The 23,708-nt window shown below is 45.2% G+C and overlaps 1 protein-coding gene and 1 pseudogene across 3 annotated transcripts in view; both read left to right on the top strand.

Moving 5' to 3' along the window:
• Nucleotides 1–23,447, top strand: part of LOC137628892 (FAST kinase domain-containing protein 4) — a 98,947-nt gene extending 75,500 nt beyond the window's left edge. For 2 of the 3 annotated variants that reach the window (XM_068360151.1, XM_068360152.1), the window contains exons 6-7: nt 1,360–1,536; nt 22,069–23,447. In XM_068360151.1, coding sequence (XP_068216252.1) covers nt 1,360–1,536; nt 22,069–23,346 — 1,455 coding nt within the window. In that variant the 3' untranslated portion in view covers nt 23,347–23,447. The remainder of the gene's footprint in view (nt 1–1,359; nt 1,537–22,068) is intronic. The other variant, XM_068360153.1, reaches the window with a different exon arrangement.
• LOC137628924 (5S ribosomal RNA) lies at nt 18,033–18,151 on the top strand (annotated as a pseudogene).
• Nucleotides 23,448–23,708: the final 261 nt, after the last annotated feature.

The following is a 23,708-nucleotide window of genomic DNA, read 5'->3' as shown; positions in this document are numbered from 1 at the left end:
AATTTTTAGTTCTACTGTATATTTATTTACTGTACTTTTCTTCTTTGCCATCTTGTGTCCAACCTCTCGAAGTTTCCTTTATACTGCTGCTGGTGCTTTCCCCCCGTTGTAATTTAAAGCTTTAAAGGCTGTTCATGAATGGCAGAGGCAAGAACCAGTGACATTACTCTATCAAGCAGGACAATGGCCTAGAGACTGACCATATCTACAAATGATCAGCGCTCAAGCCCCCTCTCCACCCAAACTAGAACCAAGGAGCATTAGGCAATGGCTGCTGATGACTGAGCAGATAGATCTGTAGGCTCCCCCAAACTCCCCATCCTTAGCTCACAAGGATGGGGAGGTTGCACCGACCAAAGGAACTAACGAGTTTGAGCGGGACTCGATCACCAGTCAGGGACTTAACCACATAGGCCACCATAAAGTTAGGCATTAAATGACTTCCATGAGCCTAATGTTGCGTATCCTAGGACAGCTTCATAAATACAATCCTCCTGCCAGAAGTGTTTCAGGTGCATCTGATATGCGTGCATTCCACAGTCTTCATTATGTAGATGGCTGAGATACATACATACATACATATACCAAAGGCACTTCCCCCAATTTTGGGGGTTAGCCGACATCAACAAATGAAACAAAAACAAAAAAGGGGACCTCTACTCTCTACGTTCCTCCCAGCCTAACAAGGGACTCAACTGAGTTCAGCTGGTACTGCTAGGGTGCCACAGCCCACCCTCCCCCGTTATCCACCACAGATGAAGCTTCATAATGCTAAATCCCCTACTGCTGCTACCTCCGCTGTCATCTAAGGCATCGGAGGAAGCAGCAGGCCCTACCGGAACTGCGTCACAATTGCTCGACATTCATTCCTATTTCTAGCACGCTCTCTTGCCTCTCTCACATCTATCCTCCTATCACTGGCTGAGATACTATATGAAAATCGTGTTTCTTCTACTTTCTACTGTCTACCCTGTATATTGTTGTTTTATAAAATCAAACCATTAAGTTCTGTTGCTATATATAACTAAACCACTAAGTCACATTTGTACACTCATATTAGGGATCAGAGAACTTGTGGGTTGAAAATTAAGACGTATTTATATAGATTAGACATTTGAGGAATTTAAGACCATAGGAAAGCATTGGAAAGGAAATGGCTAAAAACAGTGCAGGTGGGGACATAAAGTGAAGAACAAGTAATGCTATCTAAAGGTGCTTGTAATCCTTACCTCCTAAAGAGAATACTGTACTGTATTGAAACTAATAAACGATCTAACTAAAGGCAATTTTAATATTAATATGTGGCTATTATTTATCAGCTCTTCTAGTGTATGGATTGACTATAACACACTTTTGCAGTCCATGGAATATGCACTGTTTAGGACTGTTGGTAGGCGGTGGGTAATATACCTTCGATCCTCTTCGCAGTGTGCCGAAAACCACCTGCTATGGAACGTACGGAAGGTGTCCATCCCGGTCCTGCTGTCCATATTACGCTTCCAAGTCCAACACCAGAAAACGGAGTTGCAGCAGAAGGTGAGTTCAGTTGTCTTAGGGCATTCTTAACCTGTTTCACGCATTATTATCGTATGTCTTTTGCGGTGCTGATTCTTTTCCGAGTTTTTCGTCATGGCTATTTTTGGGTTAAAGTGCTGTGTGGTCTCCAAGAACTTTCATGTTAAATGCTAGAACTGGGAATCCAAAAAAGCCTTTTTAATTTTGGTTAGTTAGTGGCAGATGGGTTTGTATTTATTACAATAAATAAGGGATTTTGACGTAGGAAAAATCTATTTCTGGGCGAGGGACCTGTGCCGCCCAGTGAATAAGCTCCATTTAGCACTTATTCTTAGGTAATTTACTGCTAAATATACCAGAGAAAAAATGTAAAGGAGTGCTAGGTTAACTAGCTCGCTCACCTATTGGTGTCGGTATAAGATTGGGCGTATAATCCAGAGGTCCCGCACTATTTAGATTCATCCACGACAAAGATCCCAATAGAGGAGAGCCGTTCAACCTCACTCGGCACCACCAACTCTGCATCCGCTCAGAACCCAACTCCTTAGCACCCAAAGTTTGGGGACTCCAAGGGAGAGGAGCTGGGAGGGTTCACTGGGCGGCACAGGTCCCTCGCCCAGAAATAGATTTTTCCTACGTCAAAATCCCTTTTCTGGGCTCGAACCTGTGCCGCCCAGTGAATCTATACAAGAGAAATGTCACCAAACTTGCAAAATAAAGGAAAAAACATAAGCGTAAGGGAAATACAGGATGCTTTAATCAGAGATGAGTGCCACAAAACAATTATAAGGGTATCTTAAAAGGAACATAATCCACTTGGTGGAACAACTGACAAATAAGGTAAGGTATAATAATGCCGTGAGTGATGATATATACAGATACTCAGGAGTCAAAAATTAACAAATATAATAATAGTAATCAGGTGCGAAACCAACGAATACAAATAGGGTATAAATGAGGCAGGTAAGGGGGAGAGATAAAATAACAAGGAATTAACATATGAGTTACCTGGGGGTAACTACGCTCCCTGCAGCTACTGTAGGAAATTTAAGGGCTTCCAAATGTTTAAGGTAGTGTTTCTTGAACACTGAGGGTGACTTCCACCCTGTATACCCGGAAAGATCCGTAAAATTCATGTGGAGAAAAAAGTTCACCGAAGTAGCAACCGCTCTGATATCATGTGCAAGAGGAAAAGAGTCAGGGCTAGCTTGTTTAATAAAATACAAAATTTGTTGCCTGATCCCTTTAATGGTAATGGTACCGCCTTGTTCTCTAACAAATAGAGGCCCCGAGGAGTTAGAGGAGGTCCGGGATAAATAAGACCTAAGAGTAGTAACAGGGCACAGAGACGGATCTTGCGTGAGGGGAACAATTTTCCAGGAGGACCATCTGTTCTGAGGGTCTTCGTTCTTAGCTAAAAAGAATTTGTTAGGTGAAAGAAGGACCTCTCCCGAAGGAAGGAACTCAATATGACCCGGGTCTCTTGACAAAGCTGCCAGTTCAGAAATTCTTGCCCCGGAAGCCAAACTCACCAGGAAAAGTGTTTTCCTGAGAAGGGGAATGTAATCACAAGAACTGTTAATGGTATCAGAAGCCAATTTGAGTACGTCATTAAGGAACCAGGTAACCGGGGTAGGACAAGTAACCGGTTTCAGTCTGGCACAGGCTTTCGGAATAGAAGCTAACACAGAGTCGGTTAAGTCTATGTTAAAACCCACAAGGAATATCTTTTTCAAGGCAGATTTAATAGTGGTGATAGTATTGGCTGCCAGACCTGATTCTAATAAAGTTCTAAAGAAAGTGACTGTAAGGTTCAAGTTCATACAGTGTACGTCTGAGTCTATCAAAAATTTAGCCAACTTTTTAACCGCAGAATCATATTGGCGGTTGGTGGAATCCCGTTTATCTGATTCTAGGAACAGGGTGTTTTGAGGATCGATATTGGCCCCATGCATGGCCGCAAACTTCATGAAGTCCATAAAGTTAGGGCGCTCTGAATGTTTGAGAAAGCGTACACAACGCGTGTTTGTACTATCTGAGACAGAACCGGATTGGGTATCGGGTGAGGATGTAGTCTCAACTCTCGCAGGAGAGGATACCAATTGCTCTTGGGCCAGTTGGGTGCGACCAAGGCTACTCGTCCCTTGAAGGATCTCAGCTTGTCTAGGACTTTCAGTAAAAGATTCACCGGGGGAAAGAGATAAATCCTTTCCCAGATGTCCCAATTCTGTGACATAGCGTCTGTGGCGTAGGCCTGAGGGTCTAGATTGGGAGCCACATATACTCTCAACTTGTGGTTGGACTCCGTGGCGAAGAGATCCACTTGGAGACCCGGAACCCGAGAGAGAATCCACCGGAATGACTTTAGATCGAGTGACCATTCCGATTCTAGAGGGGAGGTCCGGGACAGGGCGTCCGCCACTACGTTCCGGACTCCCGCCAGGTGGACGGCTGAAAGATGCCAACGGTTCGAGGCTGCTAGGGAGAATATGGCTACTAGAACATGGTTCAGAGGCCCTGATTTTGATCCGCCTCTGTTGAGGCAGCGGACCACCACTTCGCTGTCGAGAACCAGGCGAAGGTGTTGTCTCTTGGGTGGAGCGAGACGTTTCAGGGTTAGAAGAACTGCCATGGCCTCCAGCACATTGATGTGAAGTTGGCGGAATAAGGGAGACCAAAGACCTTGAACTTTCCTGAGCTGAGAATAGCCTCCCCAACCTGATAGGGATGCGTCCGTGTGAATGATTAACTTCGGAGGCGGAAATCGAAGGGGAATTGACTTTGACAGATTGTTGGCCCTTGTCCAAGGTAGAAGTCTTTCCCGGAGGATGGGAGGAAGGCGGACTTTCCTGTCCCGGAGCTTCCGGTTCGCCCTCGAACGCCAGACACGATTGATATCTTTCAATTTTGCCTTCAGAAGTAGATCCGTCACTGAAGCAAATTGAAGGGACCCTAGGATCCTCTCTTGGACTTGAAGTTGATCTGGAAGCCTAGAGATTGAAGGTACTGGATGACTCTGTGAGTGGCTTTTAGGCAATTTTGGGAGGTGTCTGACCAAATGAGCCAGTCGTCCAGATAGGCTACTACTTGAATCCCTTGATTTCTGAGTTCCTGAACAGCAACTTCTGCTAACTTTGTGAAGATCCTTGGGGCGATGTTGAGCCCAAAGGGCATCACCTTGAAGGAGTAATTTTTGTCCCCTAGGCGGAAGCCTAGATACGGACGGAAGTGTCTCGCTATCGGGACGTGATAATATTATTATTATTATTATTACTATCCAAGCTACAACCCTAGTTGGAAAAGCAAGATGCTATAAGCCCAGGGGCTCCAACAGGGAAAAATAGCTCAGTGAGGAAAGGAAATAAGGAAATAAATAAATGAAGAGAACAAATTAACAATAAATCATTCTAAAATAAGAAACAACGTCAAAACAGACATGTCATATAATAAACTATCAACAACATCAAAAACAAATATGTCATAAATAAACTATAAAAAGACTATGTCTGCCTGGTCAACAAAAAAGCATTTGCTCCAACTTTGAACTTTTGAAGTTCTACTGATTCAACCACCCGATTAGGAAGATCATTCCACAACTTGGTCACAGCTGGAATAGAACTTCTAGAGTACTGCATAGTATTGAGCCTCGTGATGGAGAAGGCCTGGCTATTAGAATTAACTGCCTGCCTAGTATTACGAACAGGATAGAATTGTACAGGGAGATCTGAATGTAAAGGATGGTCAGAGTTGTGAAAAATCTTATGCGACATACATAATGAACTAATTGAACGACGGTGCCAGAGATTAATATCTAGATCAGGAATAAGAAATTTAATAGACCGTAAGTTTCTGTCCAACAAATTAAGATGAGAATCAGCAGCTGAAGACCAGACAGGAGAACAATACTCAAAACAAGGTAGAATGAAGGAATTAAAACACTTCTTCAGAATAGATTGATCACCGAAAATCTTGAAAGACTTTCTCAATAAGCCTATTTTTTGTGAAATTGAAGAAGACACAGACCTTATATGTTTCTCAAAAGTAAATTTACTGTCGAGAATCACACCTAAAATTTTGAAAGAGTCATACATATTTAAAGAAACATTATCAATACTGAGATCCGGATGTTGAGGAACCACCGTCCTTGACCTACTTACAATCATACTTTGAGTTTTGTTAGGATTCAACTTCATACCCCATAATTTGCACCATGCACTAATTCTAGCTAAATCTCTATTAAGGGATTCACCAACCCTAGATCTACATTCAGGGGATGGAATTGATGCAAAGAGAGTAGCATCATCTGCATATGCAACAAGCTTGTTTTCTAGGCCAAACCACATGTCATGTGTATATAGTATGAAAAGTAATGGGCCAAGAACACTACCCTGTGGAACACCAGATATCACATTCCTATAATCACTATGGTGCCCATCAACAACAACTCTTTGAGATCTATTACTTAAAAAATCAATAATAATGCTAAGAAACGACCCACCCACTCCCAACTGTTTCAGTTTGAAAACAAGGGCCTCATGATTAACACGGTCAAAGGCAGCACTAAAATCAAGGCCAATCATACGAACTTCCCGACCCCAATCAAGGGATTTCTGTACAGCATTGGAGATTGTAAGAAGGGCATCACATGCTCCCAGGCCTTTACGAAAACCAAATTGCAAACTAGGGAGTAGATGATTACCTTCAGCAAACCTATTAAGACGTTTTGCCAGAAGACGTTCAAAAATTTTAGATAATATGGGAGTTATGGAAATTGGGCGGTAATCAGTGGGACTTGAGCTACCACAAACACATTTACATAGAGGAGTAACATTACCAATTCTCCAACTAGTGCTAAAAGCTCCTCTTCTTGCTAACTTGCGCAAAATAACAGATAACTTTGGAGCTAAGAAATCTGCTGTCTTTATAAAAAACAAAGGAAAAATACCATTTGGGTCTACACCTCCATAAGCATCAAGGTCCATCAACAGAGCTTTAATCTCACGAGATCGAAAAGCTAAACTAGTTAGTTTAGCCTCAGGAAAACAGGAATGAGGAAGTTCAAGTTTTTCATTACTCTGTTTACTGTCAAAAACATCAGCCAAAAGGGTTGCCTTTTCCTTTGGACAGTGAGTGACTGAGCCATCTGGTTTAAGTAAAGGAGGAACTGTTGCATCTACACCAAAGAGTGCAGATTTAAGGGTAGACCACCATTTATGTTCCTGAGTTGTACCAGAAAGTGTTTCTTTTATGGTTAAATTGTACTCCTTTTCAGTTGAGGCATAAACTCTCTGAGCAAAAGCTCGAAGCTGAGTATAGTTGTTCCAGGTCAAATCTGATCTGTTACCCTTCCAAAGTTGATAGGCCTCCTGCTTCTCCAAAAAAGCACGTCTACAATCATTATTGAACCACGGTTTGTCCTTCACTCGGTACCTTAGCACACGAGAAGGGATACGCCTATCAATTATGTTGACTAGATTCTCATTCAAAGGGACAACAGGATCTACACTATTATATAATTGTGACCAATTCAAGCACAAAAGATCATGTAAAATCCCATTCCAGTCTGCTTGGGATTTCATATAAATTTTACAAGAATATGATATATCAGGGACAGGCTGCTCAGTCTTCACTAATAATGAAATCAAGGCATGATCAGATGTCCCGACTGGAGAACCAACCTTACCAGTTATAACGCCAGGGGAGTCAGTGTATACAAGGTCCAAGCAATTACCAGACCTGTGAGTAGCTTCATTTATGATTTGCTCACAGCCTGATTCAGAGGCAAAGTCTAAAGCTCTTAAGCCATGGCGATCGGTAGGAGAGATAGAACTTAACCACTCCCTATGGTGAGCATTAAAATCACCAACAAAGACAAAAGAAGCCTTTCTATCATCTTCTTGTATCTTAGCCATAATGGTAAGAAGACAATCGAAGATAGAATCATCCATGTCTGGATTCCGGTAGATCGAACATAAATAAAAGTTGTTATGCCTGCCACAAACTTTTATTACCTGAATCTCATGACATCCACATTGATAGCAGGACTTATGAGAAGCAGGGTACTCGGTCCTAATATACACCGCCATTCCCCTGGCCCTAGGGATGGCATCACGTTTCAACATTATTGGCTTCTTGAAACCAGTTATAAGGAGCTCAGATGAATGCCTCATATTAGAAACCAAAGTTTCTGAGCACAAAAGAATATCATACTGTCTGGACGCAACTGTAAGGTCTTGGATATTTGCATGAAGACCACGAATATTGCAATACAGGAGACGACATTGACGAAATCTAGGACGTACTGGTCCAGGATTTCGCTCAATGTCTCCAGACAGCATAAGAATTAATAGAAATAAAAAAGAGACATCATACTTAAAAACTAGATTAACAAGAATTATAACAAAAACAATACGTACAGAATTATAAACAAAGTGATTGATGATACCCATAGACTATAGTAAAAAGTCGGAAAAACTGGTCAACATGGAGGAGCCGATACACCATGCAAGGCTAAATACCCTCCAGGATAGCCACTTCAACTGAAGGGAGGACAGTAAGGATGGTTTTGAGAAGAAAAAGAATCAGAAAAAGGAAAAGACAACCTCTTGATAAACCACCAGACATCCATGGCCCTTCTATTAAGCCTGCCCAACACACCATTTCAAAAAAACAAGAGGAAGAAAAAAAAATAAGATAGAATAGTGTGCCTGAGTGTACCCTCAAGCAAGAGAACTCCAACCCAAGACAGTGGAAGACCATGGTACAGAGGCTATGGCACTACCCAAGACTAGAGAACAGTGGTTTAATATTGGAGTGTCCTTCTCCTAGAAGAGCTGCTTACCACAGCTAAAGAGTCTCTTCTACCCTTACCAAGAGGAAAGTACACTGAACAAATTGCAGTACAGTAATTAACCCCTTGGGTGAAGAAGTGTTAAGTATCTCATTGTTGTCAGGTGTATGAGGAAAGACGAGAATATGTAAAGAATAGGCCAAACTATTCTGTGTAAGTGTAGGCAAAGAAAAAATAAGCCGTGACCAGAGAGAGGGATCCAATGCATTACTGTCTGGCCAGTCAAAGGATCCAATACCTCTCTAGTGGTAGTATCTCAACGGGCGGCTGGTGCCCTGGCCAACCTACTACCTACCTGTAAGATCGATAGAGGTGGTGACGGCCCCACGGGGAAGTAAGGTCCGCACCTGCGAGACGGTAAGCATTCGAAACTTGTCGCATTGAATGGACAAGTTGAGAAGGGATAGGTCTAGAATCACTCTTCTCTTGTCCGAATCCTTCTTCGGGACACTGAACAGCCGACCCTGAAACTTCAGGTGTTTCGTTTCTTGTATGGCGTTCTTTTGTAACAGGTCCTGGACAAATTCGACTAGGTCCGGAGTGGAATGTTGATGAAATCTGTTCGGAGGTGGAGGTCCTTGAATCCAACTCCATCCCAGTCCCTTGGAGATGATACTGAAAGCCCAGGGACTGAATCTCCATTTGTTGCGGAAGGCATAAAGCCTCCCCCCTACCTGCTGCACCTCAGTATTGGTTTGAGGAGTTGCCTCCGCGTCCGCCTCGGAAGTTCTTTCCCTTACGAAAGACTCTTCCTCTACCTCTGTTCTGGTTAGAACCACGATGGTAGCCTCTACCTCTGTTATAACTCTGGGAAGAGCTATGAGCCTCATAAGACTGGTTAAAGGCAGGAGAAGTGGTGGAGGCACCGGAAAGCTGGCTCTTAGGGAGCAGAACGGTGACATAGTCGTCCGAAGGAGCCTGAGAGGTGGAAGGCTGTGCAGGAGCAACGGGAGATGGAGGAAGAGGCAGTCGGAAATTGGACGAACTACTCTGCTGTTGCCTGAACTGGGTGGAGGTATACGGGCGGAGCTTCTTTCTACCCCGGGCTTGGTAATTTGCGGGGTCATATTTCCGTTTAGGAGTCAAACCCCAACGGGCTTTAAGGCTCTGATTGACTCTAGTGGCCTCTGCCAAGACTTCCTCTACAAGATCCTCAGGGAAGAGATTTGAACCCCAGCAGGAGGACCGGATAAGCTTATTAGGCTCGTGCCTAATGGTCGCCTCAGCCAGGACGTGTTTGCGACACCTACGTTTAGCAGTAGCGAAGTCATAAAGGTCGTAGTATAATGACTGCAACGTAGCCTTATTGAGAGACTTAAAGATACTCTCAGTATCATAAGTCAAGGCTATCGACTCCGTGGATGTGGCCAAGTTCAGAGTTCGGCCAACACGTAGGCGGGAATCATACTCCTGTTTAATGAGGGATTCCGGGAGACGGGGAAGCCGCTCACTAAACAAGACTGAGGCACAGTACGCTGATAGCTTGCCAGAGGTAAAAGTGGTATGGACGTTGTCCCAACACTCAATGCCAGAAGGAAGAAGGAGGGAGATCGGATCCACCTCTCGGATGGGAGGCAAGGGCTTCTCCTCCAGAGCATATTGGAAAGCAAGCTCTGCTACCTTATTGACACATGGAGTCACGGTGTTTTTATCCATTAAAAACATTGTGAAGGAACTCTTATACGGCGTTAACATGGTGTTGGTGCAACCGATGTCGTTCAAGAACCTAGCCCAAACAGATTGGGCTTGCTCTTTTGGGAAGATGACGGTCTCTTTGGGGACCTTATCTAGCCGAACCAGAGCTTCCTCGGTAAGCCTGGCATAACCATGAAATGGAAATGCCAGACCAGGAGGAAAGAATTCAAAGTCCTCTAGAGGACGAGTGCCAAGACCTTCCAAAGTTAACATTCCGTCTGAGAACGGAGAATGAAGAGCCATGCGCCAAGGATTATTCTTGGTAAACGGCGGGAGCTTAGAGGCATCCGGGATGAGAGAGCTTTGGACTCGCTCCGGAGCCCCTTGCTCTAATGCCCCAAGTCTCTGACCGATGTTAGAGAACATCGTGTCCATCTTGGCCTGCATTTCCGACACCAACTTAGCTTGCATCTCCGACACAATGCGAAGCATGGCTGATTCGGAAAGGCCCGGGCTAGGAGCAGGAGTGGCGGATTGTACTCCTGGGTCGTGAGACTTAGAGGAGGAGCCGGAAGCCTTAGATGACGGGTTTGTATTCAGCTTAGAACTATGGGAAGCCTTGTGAGGCTTACGAGCTTTAGGTAAGGTTCTAGATGTAGACTTATCCTTGGGGGGAACCGGGTGTGATCGTTGAGACGAATCACGGTCCCCAGAAAAACCATGAAAGGAAGAGCGATCAGAAGAAGAAGAAAGAGCGGGGCTGAGGATAGGAATCTCAGCGCCGGTAACACCTGCCTCACTTACCACCCTACCTGCGTCCGGATCATCCAATAACATGGGTTCGACGTCCAGGTTCATGGAAGCAACATTGTCTTCCAGATCTCCGGGGGCATCCGACGGATCTTGATCTTGATCAATAAACCCCGTTATGGTGGCATCAATGTGGGCAATGATGGGAGCTGCAACATGCCTAGCCACAGCGGCTGAAGACTTGGCGTTAGGATAGACCATGGCACAATAGTCTTCGGATAGGACGTAAGGCTGCTTGGATTTCACGTTCCGGGCAAAACCACCAACCCACACTTTCAGTGTGGCCCGAGCCGCAGACTTTTGCTCCGGGGATGCCTGAAATAATAGTGGGAATTATAAAAAGGCAGACTCATAGTGGACCTTCAAGACCATAGAAATCTTACTAAATAGTGTATGTATACCAAAAAAGGTAAGATAAATAAAAAGACAACATAGCCAACAGGACTCACCGAGTCAGATCCAAGGGTGGTGATGAGGTCAAAACAGACCATGCAGTTGTCAGGGTGCCAGACCACGATGTCCTCCAGCTGAACCCCGCAGAGGGCGTGAGACCGACATACGGTGTGCCCACAAGGCTGATGCAGAACAGCCGCACAGGCCGTTGTCTGACAATGCACCATCTATAAAAAGAATAGTATATGAGAAACTGTAATTCTCTTAAGTAGGGGCGGGTCCGGAGGACCCGGGCCTAACATAAGTCTAACTTAAGACTAGAGCTTAATTGTAATACTCTTAAGTAGGGGCGGGTCCGGAGGACCCGGGCCTAACATAAGTCTAACTGAAGACTAGAGCTTAATTGTAATACTCTTAAGTAGGGGCAGGTCCGGAGGACCCGGGCCTAAACATAAGTCTAACTTAAGACTAGAGTATAGCTATCCATTCCGGTCGAGCCGGGAGTATAAAATGCAACAAAGGATTAAGACACATAGTGTCTGATTTCCCGGAGCGAGGTTAAGCCCCGGGCCGGGAAATAAAAGTATATCCATAAACCAATTCATATAGGAACTCCGAGATAGTAATCTGTCATATATAATCATATATAATCATAGGAACTGTTATAAATTAATAGGGGGGCGGAACTGTAGATAAGAACCGCCAAACGAACCCGGAGGGTTTCGTATAACATAATAAAAGTGTGATAAGTGAATATAAAACAGGGTGCACCGGGATCCAACTCTGTTGACCGGTGGCCAACCCGTCTAGACAGAGACGAACCCGCCGGGACACCCGGAGGACAAAGTCCATACACACTGAACTACCCCCTCTAAAGGAGGGAAGGCCACGGTCCCCTAGGGGAGGGGGGAGAGAAGCCTAGCCGCCCACCTAGCGAGAGGGGGAGCTTGGGGGAGGATCACGTGATACGGAGCAGCAGGGCCACCAACTGACGATCCCCAACCAGACAGACCAAACGGAGCAACAGCACAAACATTCATCATAATAGTAATAGCGCCGAAAACTTATACAAATATACACACAAAAACCTTAGGGCAAGGCACGCAACATAATAAATAAATCACAAAGGACACACCTGATGACTTATAAAATAAATTTGCCGCCTAGTAACGAAGGTCGGCAAGCCATAACGATACGTAACTGATATCGGCCCTAAAAATGAACCACGAGGGTTCTAAACGCTAAATAATGAATATTCACAAAAACAAATAACATTTAATTAATAATAAAAATAATACACATAGTAACACCGCGAGTGAAACTAAAAGCTCTCAAAACAGGAGTACCAACTGTAAGCGGAATCAAGCAAGATCGAAATGAACGAAGAGAATAAACTCCTATAATTTAAATATTAAACGATCTAGATTGCTCAAAACACAGCAAAACATAGCTTGGTACTTAACTTAGACGGTGTCTCCTGGGAAACCGACGAAGAAGCCATAATCCAGTGGAAAATAAGCGAAATACGAGAGCACAACAAAAAAGCGGGTTACAACACAGGCGTGCTAAAAGGAGTTGATTCTGAGCGGATGCAGAGTTGGTGGTGCCGAGTGAGGTTGAACGGCTCTCCTCTATTGGGATCTTTGTCGTGGATGAATCTAAATAGTGCGGGACCTCTGGATTATACGCCCAATTTTATACCGACACCAATAGGTGAGCGAGCTAGTTAACCTAGCACTCCTTTACATTTTTTCTCTGGTATATTTAGCAGTAAATTACCTAAGAATAAGTGCTAAATGGAGCTTATTCACTGGGCGGCACAGGTTCGAGCCCAGAAATTCAAAGATTACTGCTAAAATTGCAGGGGGGAAAAACAGTTCCTAATTTGTAATCTATGTTTGTTCCGTAACCGAAATACAAACCACGCTATTTACATTGGGTTTACCTTTTAGCGCAGCTGAAATGACGAGCCATTAGAATTCAACGAGGGTGTATTACCCCCGCGCTAGTTAGCGGAGGGTAGGGGAGTGGTAGCTAGCTACCCCTCCCCCCCCCCTCACACACAGGTGAATGCTCACTTTCACTTTTGGCTCGGACTGGGACAGACGTCTCTGTCTTGGTCCTCTCTTGGCAGCCATTGTTTGTTTTGTCTTTACTTAATCGCTTACTTTCTTTACTCAATATATATGTAAACATGTTTTCATGTTTGTGTATATATTTGAGTATAGAAATCAGTAAGTTTCCTTTTCAGAGTTGTGTGTAGTGTACGATATCTCCGTGGAGTCCTCGGCAGTTAGGCCACCACGGCGTAATTTTATGGGTTGCGATCGAGTTTGACTTCGGTCTTTTTCTCTCTCTCTCTCTTGAGTTCGTTCACCCTTTTTACTACGTTTTACTACGCCCCTCGTAGCTTCCTTTCCGTGTGGGGGGGTTGCTACGCCGTACGTTTTGTCTCAATTAGTTTATGAATCTAATTGTAGTTGTTAATTTTTCAGCTTGTAGAACGATTCCTTTCGGGGTTTTCGTTCCTTCTTTAGTGTTCATTCATTTTTTTAATTACATAATTACATAGTTTCATAATTATAATTGTTATAATTCTGTTTTGGTTACAGCTCTCCTTCCGTGATTGTAAGTGGTTGTGAGGGCACGTGCCTGTTGTGTAATTCTTGTTTCCTTTCCCTCGGGATTCCTCTTCGTAGCCTTCCCGGGGGAATGAATGTGTACTAATGATTTTTGTTTTATTTTTTTACAGTTACCGATCTAGTTCGTTTCTGTAATATGGCAACGGTGTGAGCTGTCTTGTGGAGTCCTGGGGATTCGGCTGTTGCTGCCTCCCCTTTGGATTTTCGTCAGGGGCGTGTCTCCTTCTACTGGAAGTACTCCCGTGACGATTGACAGCTCTCCAGTTCATTTTAGAACTCTCGGGAGGCTTGCCTCCTTGGGTGGGTAACTTTCCTTCCGAGGGAAGTTTTTCCTGTCCAGGCTTGAGTTTTCCCCTTTTGGGGGGTTCTTCTCTTGCCTTTTTTTCGTGTGACTATGCTCTTGGTGCTGAGCGGTCACACCTGCAGTTTCGCTCAAGGGGCTGGGCAACTGCAGGAGCCCCTCTTCGGAGGAGCTCCTTTTAGGTCACTGGCTGACCAGTCTCTTCTACGAAGTGGTTCTCTTTCGTTCGCGAGAGAGTACCCTCATAGAGACTCCTCTTCGGAGGTTTCTTCTGCTGCTGTTGCTGTTGGCCTCCTTCGCCGTAAGGCTCACCGTCCGCCTCGTCGTAAGGGCCTCTCATCTCCCTATAAGGGTGCTAAGAGGCGCCTTTTTGAATCTCCGTTTGCACCCTACAACTCCTTCTTCTTGATCTTCCGCCCTGGTGCAGATGGACAGCAGTCTGATCTCGTCTTCCGACGGGCAACGGTCTTCCTGACGGACAACGGTCTTCCAACGGACATCAGTCTCCCGGCGGACAGGCAACGGTCTTCCGATGGACATCTGTCTCCCGACAGACAACGATCCCTTCGGGGCAAAGGGTTGCCTCCCACAGGGGTTCTTCCCTTGCGTATCAGGGTTCCCCTGCGCGCCCTTCTGCTGTGTTCTCTCCGGCTCCTGCTTAGTGTTAGCGCACAGGCGCTCTCCTGCTCATCAGCGTTTCCTGATCGCTAGCGCTCTCCTGTTCGCCAGCGCTCTCCTGTTCGCCAGCGCTCTCCTGTTCGTCAGCGCTCTCATGATGATCATCTCTGCTGTTCCTGTTGGTTCCTGTTACGCGTCCTGTGTGCCCACGTTCGCCCTCGCGATCTAGAACTTCGGTTCAGGTCTGGGTCAAGGACTCTTCTTCTATGCGCAGGCTTCCACGCGTTGCCTTCTTCTCGTCAGCGATCATCAGCTCGCCAGCGACCTTAGACGCGTCAACGTTCACCTGCTCGCCAGCGATTTCCTACGCGTCAACGATCGCCACGCTTGTCAGTTCCCCTGACTACCATCAGTAGCGATCTAGCTTTCGCCTGCTGTGGACCACGATCTCCGGTAGCTGAGTCTTGCCGTAGATCTTCCTCCTGCTCGCCAGCGCTCACCTTCTCTTCTGTCCTTTGTGCGCCAGCTTTCTTCTTTTCCAGCGCACATCTGCGCGCCCTTTTTTTGCCACGCACCAATGGGCGCCAACGGTTTTTTGACCGTCTAGGATCGCCTGATTAACAACTGGCTTCAGCGCTCACCTTCCTGATGCACCTGCGCGCCATCTGTTAGCGCGATGCGCGCTAACCATCACTACTCTCTCTCTCGTTGGCAACCGCCTACGCACCCGCGCGATTCTTCATCTGCTCGCTAGCGTGTTGTTAACGCACCACCGCTCGCCAACGTACCGTCGCTTGCCGACACGTCAGCTCACCACCGATCGCCTGTTGATCCACATCGCCAGCGGTCTTCCTCACCCACGCAGCAGCGCGTTTCCTCGCCATCGCGCCAACGCTTGCGTTCGCCGCCTCGGACATGCTCTCATTCACCTGCCCACCCTCGCGTCCTCTCGCCTGCGCGCCCGCGTGACCGCTCGCCTGCGCGATCATTCGCCTGCGCGTCCGCGCACATGCTCTCCAATGTTCGCCCGTGCTCGAGCTAACGGTATTCCATCGCGCGAACGGATGGTTTCCGCCGCGCGGACGGACGGTGTTCCGTCGCGCGATTCGACGGTGTTCCGTCGCGGGAATCGACGGTGTTCCGTCGCGCGAACCTATGGTGTTCCGTCGCGCGAACCTACGGTGTTCCGTCGCGCGAACCGACGGTGTTCCGTCGCGCGAACCGACGGTGTTCCGTTGCGCGAACCGACGGTGTTCCGTCGCACGAACCGACGGTGTTCCATCGCACGAATCTACAGTGTTCTTTGCACGAACGTCGGCTTAATTCTTGCAGTATCCATTGCTCGTCTATGGGTTATCGCTCGCCGACCACCAGCTCTCACCCTTCCTACCACGCTCGCCCTCCTTCTGTGCCCCTTCGCTCACCTTCGTTTGCGTTCCTGCGTGACCGCGCATGGGCGCTTCCACGTTCGCCCACGCGCAAATCATTGATTTACCATCGCGCGAGCTCCAGGGCAATTGCGACCATGATTCCCATTGGGGTTTTCGCAGCATGGCCAGCCATGGCGAGTTCTTCTGGAGCGTATTTCCAGAACACGGCCTCACCCCGTAAACGTAGAGCATGGCACTTGCAAGAATAGGAAGAATCTTCAGGGAGGTCTGAGCAACACTCCTCTTTCCAGAACCTGGGTTAGCCCTTCCCCGTCATTCCCTGGACCTGGGTTAGCCCTTCCCCGTCATTCCCTGGACCTGGGTTAGCCCTTCCCCGTCATTCCCTGGACCTGGGTTAGCCCTTCCCCGTCATTCCCTGGACCTGGGTTAGCCCTTCCCCGTCATTCCCTGGACCTGGGTTAGCCCTTCCCTGGACCTGGGTTAGCCCTTCCCCGTCATTCCCTGGAACGATTTTTGGCGGAGGGCTTTCCGTTCGAGATTTCTCCATCGGCCAAGGTGTGACTGCTTACCCCTTCCTCTTCTCCACATCGTGTAGGGTGCTTACCAGGTCCTTTCCCTCCTTGGTTACGGCCCGAGGTTTGGTTCAAGGAAGCTACAGGAAGATTATGGGTACTTTCCTCCTCTCAGGCTCAGGCACCTTGGCGTTTCGTCGTTATCTAACTTGCGGGCAAGCTCGATGTTGGACCATCTGGACGCGCTGACCGAGGGCTTCCTTTCGGGTGTCTCATCCGTGGATGTCGACAACCTCAGACACCCTTCCATCCTTGTGGAGAGTTTGTTTGTGCCCAAGGACAGAGACTTAGACAGCGGCTGTGCGGAAGAAATCGACTTCCGTTTTCACTCCTCCAAGGCGCTTTCTTCCAGACTCTGCAGGGCTCCAGTGCCTTTTTCTTTCAACCACGTCGGCCTAAGTTATCGGCTACGACAACTGAGACAAGGTGTCCAATTGCAGTTTCCTCCTGTCAGGAACAGATGGCACGGGAGGCTCCCGGGGGGGGGGGGGGGGGGGGGGCATAGTCCTAAAGGGAGCGGCAGAGTTCACGAACTCTAGGATTGGCACCCCCCCCTTGCAGGTTTCTCGCTGGGAGGATGCTTAAGGTTTCTTATCCGGATGACAGCTTCCCGATGCCCATTTCCGCACGATCTCTGTGATCAGCCAAGGATATCGCGCCTGCCGTCTCTGTCAGCGAATTCAGTGTCTCTGAACCTTTATGCCATAGGGTCGGCAAGAGTTGCCCGTTTGGGCAGAATGATCCATACCTTAGGAGAAGGTCCTCCATAGGATCATCGACGGCTTCACCCCCGGCTTCTTCAGTCGATCCTTTCTTGTAAGGAAGTATCCGAGTCGGGAGTTCCGTAGTCAACCTCTCAGCCCTGATCAAGTTTGTCGAACAAACTTCGTCCAGCGTAGAACAGCAGAATTGATCAGACTGGTAACGAGGCGACCGGACTCCTTAAACCCTGGATCGGAAGAACGGGTACTTTCAGTTCCCATTCCATCCATCTTCCAGGGAGCTCGTGGAATTCAGCCTAGACTGCAGGTATTCCTGCTTATGATGCAGTGTGGCGATCCCGCCGTGGCATCGCAGGTTTTTTTCCCCAGAGAACTCTCCCTGCTTTCCTCATGGCCGCTCAGGTGCAGGCTTCCGTCTCCTTCGCTTTTTGGAGTGCTGGTCAACTCCGGTAGGCTCGGGTTCGACCGTCTTCAGCGCCGGGACAAGCTTCCGGATGCTTACCATGAGCGTGGGTTCATGGTATTTTGCTAGGAGCCTTCTCTCTTCTGCCTCAACATCTGGAGTATCTGGCCATGATATTGAGTCAACGGCCTTACCACGTTGGAAACCCCGCTTCTCGTCCGTCCAGCGAGGTTAAGCAACGTCGGTTCTGGTCGGTACTTGGATGGGTGACCACCTGGGGACGCCAGTTTCTGTTGCCACCTCCTCCGAGCCTTCCCTTCAGTTGACTGTGGCAAGGCTAATCTTAGTGTTGTCGGGTTTATGAGGATAGATGAGAATGTGGAAATAATAGGCCAGATCATTCGGTGTATATGTAGGCAAAGGAGAATGTGCTGTAGCTAGAGAAGGATCCAGCGTACTCTACCATCTTGCTAGTCAAACGACCCAATAATTTTCTAGTGGTAGTATCTCGATGGATAGTTGTTGTCTAAGCCAACCTACTACTTATAAAGGAAACTTGTTGTTAATTCAGGGAAGAAACCTGGGAAAACTAGGCTAGTTGATTATAGCATGGTTGACAATAATAATGACACGCTTCCACATCTGGAAAAACGTTTAGCCATCTTTCGGTAGTGATGAGTTTTACAGGCTTCTTCTTCTTCGATTAACATCCTTTTTTCCCATTCGTATGAGATCACGGTTGCCTTCTTTTTGAAGGACTTTGCTTTGGCTTTTGGGGTAGATCGTTGTCCCGACCGGCTGCCCTGCCTGACGTTGCCTAGACCTCGGTAGTGTATGTGTGTGTGTTGTACCAGCCACCATTGCCCTTCCTCCAGGCAGCGAGGGTTCATGGCATAGTGAGGTCGATAGTTCGAGACATGTGAGGTGTCAGTTATGTATTTAGAAGATGTTGGAATGGCTATGTTTGTGTGTGTATTAGTCTTTTAACACCCATTTGCTTAACGCAAACCTATCCGTCGATTACATACATAATCCTGAGGTGTCTCTTGACATCAAATGCTCCCTTTGTTAAATTTATTAGTCCAGTGATTCCCTCCTTATTAATGATCATTATGGTCCTTTATGTCCAATTGCCAAACCTAGCCTAACTCCCCAAAGAACAGAAGTCAAACCAATGGTCTGTGGTCAGTTTCTAAGAGTACTCATCCTTCCAATTACAGGTCAGATTTCTCAAATTTAAGACGTACTAGCAAGGAGGCAATTTCTTTCAAGAGATAACACAAAAGAATTCCCTTACAGTAGATGTTTTAGAAGGATTGCCAACTGAACTCAAAAACTTTATCGTAGAAGAGTATGATGGTCCTCAACACTGAAGTCCAGTAGGGGACGACTGTCCTTCTTTTTCCCCCTTATTGAAAGAGTACAGTTTGACCCATGGGTATGGACTGTGGTCAAAGAAGGCTACTGAATCACACTAACTTTCAACATACATTTAGCTAAATAATTTTTCTATCCAAGTTACCATACCAATACAATACAGCAAAAGCTCAGTTACTGCAACTAGAAATGGTGAAACTTCTAGAGATGAATTTGATAGAAGAGATGATAAACCTTTTCCCAAGGTTCTATAATAGGTTATTCATAGTTCCCAAAAGCTTAGGAGGTTGTAGACCAGATCTAGATGTCTCGGCACTCAACAAATTCACAGTGCTTACAAGGTTCTCAATGGATACAGCCTTAACAGTTTTAGGAGTGATCAAACAAAACGTTTGGATGTTCTTGATATACCATTCAGGTGCATAGTTTTACATTTTGATCCATCTAAGTAGAGGGAAATACCTTTACTTTGTCAACGAATGAAAGGTTTCTCAATTCAAGTTCTTATGTTTCGGGTTCAGGACAGCCCCAGAAGGAGTGAGGAGAGTCTTATGCAGAAGGAGGGAAAGAGTCTTATGCGTAGTTGACATTTACATCAATATTTTCATAATTAGAGAGATAGTAGGACTATGAAGGGTGAAAGAGATGGTTATTGGAAAAGGATTGAATTAAAATCTTAAGATTTAGACGACGGGCGAAATCTAACCGAGGCCCTTTGCGTCAATAGGCATAGGAGATGATGATGACTATATTCTCATCTGATTTCCATAAGATGCCCACCCTCCTCCCTACTGACTCATGGCATCAAGAGGGATAATATTGACTTTGAAACTGAGACAAAGATTGTCCGACACGGAAGACCTGGGCTTCTTAATACTTACCACAAGAAGGTTCTATTCCTTTGTTAAGGTCAAGTATTCAGTGAATTGAAAGAAAATGGAAAGATTTTTTTAGTTTTTAGAATTTTATGGGTAAATATTGATTAAACCTAGCTTCTGGAGAAGCAGCAATATGAACATCAGGTGAGTATAGAGATGAGAAAGTTTATCATTAATATTCTGTTTTTAGCCCCTTGATCTAAGATTAGTGATTAGCCATGAATAAAGTTTGTCAACAGGACCCAGCTTTTCTCAGATTCATATGAAAACAGCAAGTAATTCCTTTAAGGTGTATGATCAATAAAATAAATACTGTACAGTAAGTTCCACAGAAGCTTGAGAAATGAATGAAACTGATAAAAAGGTTAATTTCTCTACAGATTTTTCCTGAATATCTAAAGTACTTACTAAGCACTGGTAGCATTTTTTCAGACAAAGTCAAATAATCGAAGAATTATGTTAACAGATCTCTGGAAGTTTGAGATTATTGATGGTTAAAATGTAAACTGAAAGCCATTAGAGAGACTAAACGCAAGGTCTTGAAATTTTACCAGAATAGTGTTTAGTTCAACTGTTTGATATGGTTTTATGTTGGGATCCAAGGCCAAACGTCCTCATGCTTGGCCTGGCCAAGCTGAATTGACCTGAAGATTGAGATGAACACCAAGGATAAAGTGGGAATTTAGGTACCGTAGAACTTTTTTATTATGTTATGTACAAGGTAATGCAAGAAATGTAATGGCATTCAATGGAAAGGGGACCAGAGATGATGTGATCTTGAATACATAGATGATATAGTTCTAATTGCCTTTACAGTGGCTGAAATGCAGGAAATGATTAATAGGTGGGTACTGGAGCAGAGAAAGGTTGGCTTGGTGATCAACCAGAGAAAGACTGAGATCATGCAGATTCAGAGTGGTAATTAGATGAACCGCCTTATCAGAGGATTAATATTACCCAACCCAAATTCTTTCAAATATTTAGGAACCATCATTTTTAGTAATGGATCACTAGTTACAGAATTCAAGGAGAGAATAGGTAAGTCAGAACAAGCAATGGGAATGCTAAAAACGGTTTGGAGGTAAAATCAAATACAGTTCACAGCAAAATAAAAAAATACATTTCCCATATAAGATCTATATTAACTTATGGGCACCAGTCATGGTACAGCACTGTAAAAACATGCAATATTTTATGCCTTTGAGAATAAAGTACAGTATTGAGAAGGATTTTGGGAATCAAATGCCAGCAGCATATATCAAATGTAGCATTTCATGAGGTGGCAGGGGTACCCAATGTGAACGATATAGTTTGATTATCAAGATGGAGATAGATGGGGGCATATTTTAAGAAGGGAAGATGAGTTAGTTAGTCCAGGATGTACCTGAATGGAAGCCATTGGGCAGGAGAGGACGTGGTAGACCAAGAGAAACGTCGCTGATGACAGTGTGAAGGGAGGTTGGATCTGAGAATTGGGTTGAGCTCAAGAAAGATGGCACAGGAAAGAGACATATAGCAGGAATTCATTGAGGCCATATGCATGCCAGAGGATTGAGAGAAGATAAGAATTATATAAAGCTGGTAAAGCCAGGGATGCTGAAAAAAATATTTGATAATGGCTACTGTTTTGTTTGTTTGAGCTTTCTAGTATGCACAGGTATTTATCTTGGCTCTCTTGGGAATTGAAAAATTACTTAACTTATGTTTCTCAAATAATATGGCCCGGTAGTTCTTTGCTCCGAAGATGATGAAGATGATAAAAGATATTATGCACTCATTAAAATTACATTTTTTCACGTAATTTAACCTGGCAATTTAATCTTATATATAATCATTGAACTGGCCTGAAATTCTCTTTCTTGGTCATCTCTCATATTTGTTATTTCAACAGGAAATTTAGTATTACTACTTTGAGGTCTTCCCAGGACACATCAAGTAACCTAATCAACTTGTTCTTGCAGGTGTTCAAAGAGACTGTCGACACAGTTCAGAGAAGATGGGTTGAAATCAAGGGATCCAGAGAAATCCAGTCGATATACTCGCTCCATGAATCCTTTTCTATGGATTTCTTGGGTCGACTGGATGACCGCACCATCGAACTGGCAGAGGAAATGAGTTATGCGGAGTTGTGTGGAATATTTTGTGCGTTAGGGACTGTCAAGAGGCGTGCCACCCCTGTCCTAAGAGCTCTAGCATTCCACATGGCCAAGCAAGAAGATAAGTTGCCTCCCAAGCAACTTTCAAACATCTTGTTCGCTATGCATTCTTTAAGCTTCCCAGACCAAGTACTTTTGGAGAAGATTGGGAAGGACTTAGTACCTCAAGTTTCATCTATAACAAGGCCTCCTATAATAGGAGCTATTTTATTCTGCATGGGCCAAATGAGGTGGCGACAGCAAAGTTTATTAGAAGTTATTTCAGAGTGGGTTGAAAATAACGCGGACGCCTGTCGGATTAACGATTTGGTGTCTCTGGTGCTAACCCTGGCATGCGTGGCATACACCCCGACAAATGTTGAAAGCCTCTTCCCGAAAATTGTATCTAAGCTCGACAACTCATCCATTGCTAGAGAGACTGTATGGTTAGATGTAGTTTGGTCATTGGCCCTTCTAGGAAGAGCCACTAATGACCACGTTTCCTCTGTCTTACACCCATCCTTCGTATCCAAGACCCGGAGCGTAGCGCAACATCTGCGCATGGGCATCAAGTTGAAGCTACTCAACATAAATGCTGTCGCAAGGTTCTTAATGCCGTCATATGATGGCCCATATTTAGAGACAGCCGATTTCAAGGACGTGATAATCACCCAGAGCAGAAACGAGCTACTCCTCTCTAAGCACGTCCAGTCAATGCTGCACAATTTCCTGCCACCTCCGAAGTACATCCAGGAGAACATACAGACACCCCTGGGCGTTTTTGTTGATTGCGAATTAGCCGTGGACCAGAAGGGAAAACCAATTCCGATTCAAGATTACAGCGATAACTTCGGGGAGAAGAAGAGCGTGAAGCCCCTCCCCGAAGGAGCAACAAAAATGACAATGTTCGTGTGGGATTACAAAGATTACACCATCGGGTCACAAGAACTGACAGGAGTCAACCAACTGGCTGTACAGTTGATGGAAAAGATCGGGTACAAGATTGTTCAGGTTCCGTACTTTGAGTATAACATGAGAGGAAAAACCATAAAAAATATACAATATTTGGAGAATAAGATTAAGGCAGTTGCAGGCGTGTTATAGTACACTTCCAAATTAACTTTTTGAACTTCATGTAAATATTTAAGTTATATTGTGTAGTGGCTTGGTCCATTGGCTGATTTTTAATATAATGATGAATGTCATTAGTTATTTTTCTTAAAGATGCCTCTCTTCATGTGATTAAGTGAATCTTTGTTATACTTGGATAACTTTTTACCTTATACTTTTTATACTTTTTCTAATGTAAGAGCATTTCATACTCGTAAATTTTTCTATTTGGTGAAAACATTTTCAAATATCAAATAATGCAAATTATTAATTATTACTTGCTAAGCTACAACCCTAGTTGAAAAAGGAGGATGCTATAAGCCCAAGGGCTCCAACACGGAAAAATAGGCCAGTGA

Source organism: Palaemon carinicauda, chromosome 36, assembly GCF_036898095.1.
Source record: "Palaemon carinicauda isolate YSFRI2023 chromosome 36, ASM3689809v2, whole genome shotgun sequence".
Lineage (NCBI taxonomy): Eukaryota > Metazoa > Arthropoda > Malacostraca > Decapoda > Palaemonidae > Palaemon > Palaemon carinicauda.
The sequence above is the reverse complement of the archived record's forward strand: the minus strand, read 5'-3'. Positions and strand labels throughout refer to the sequence as shown.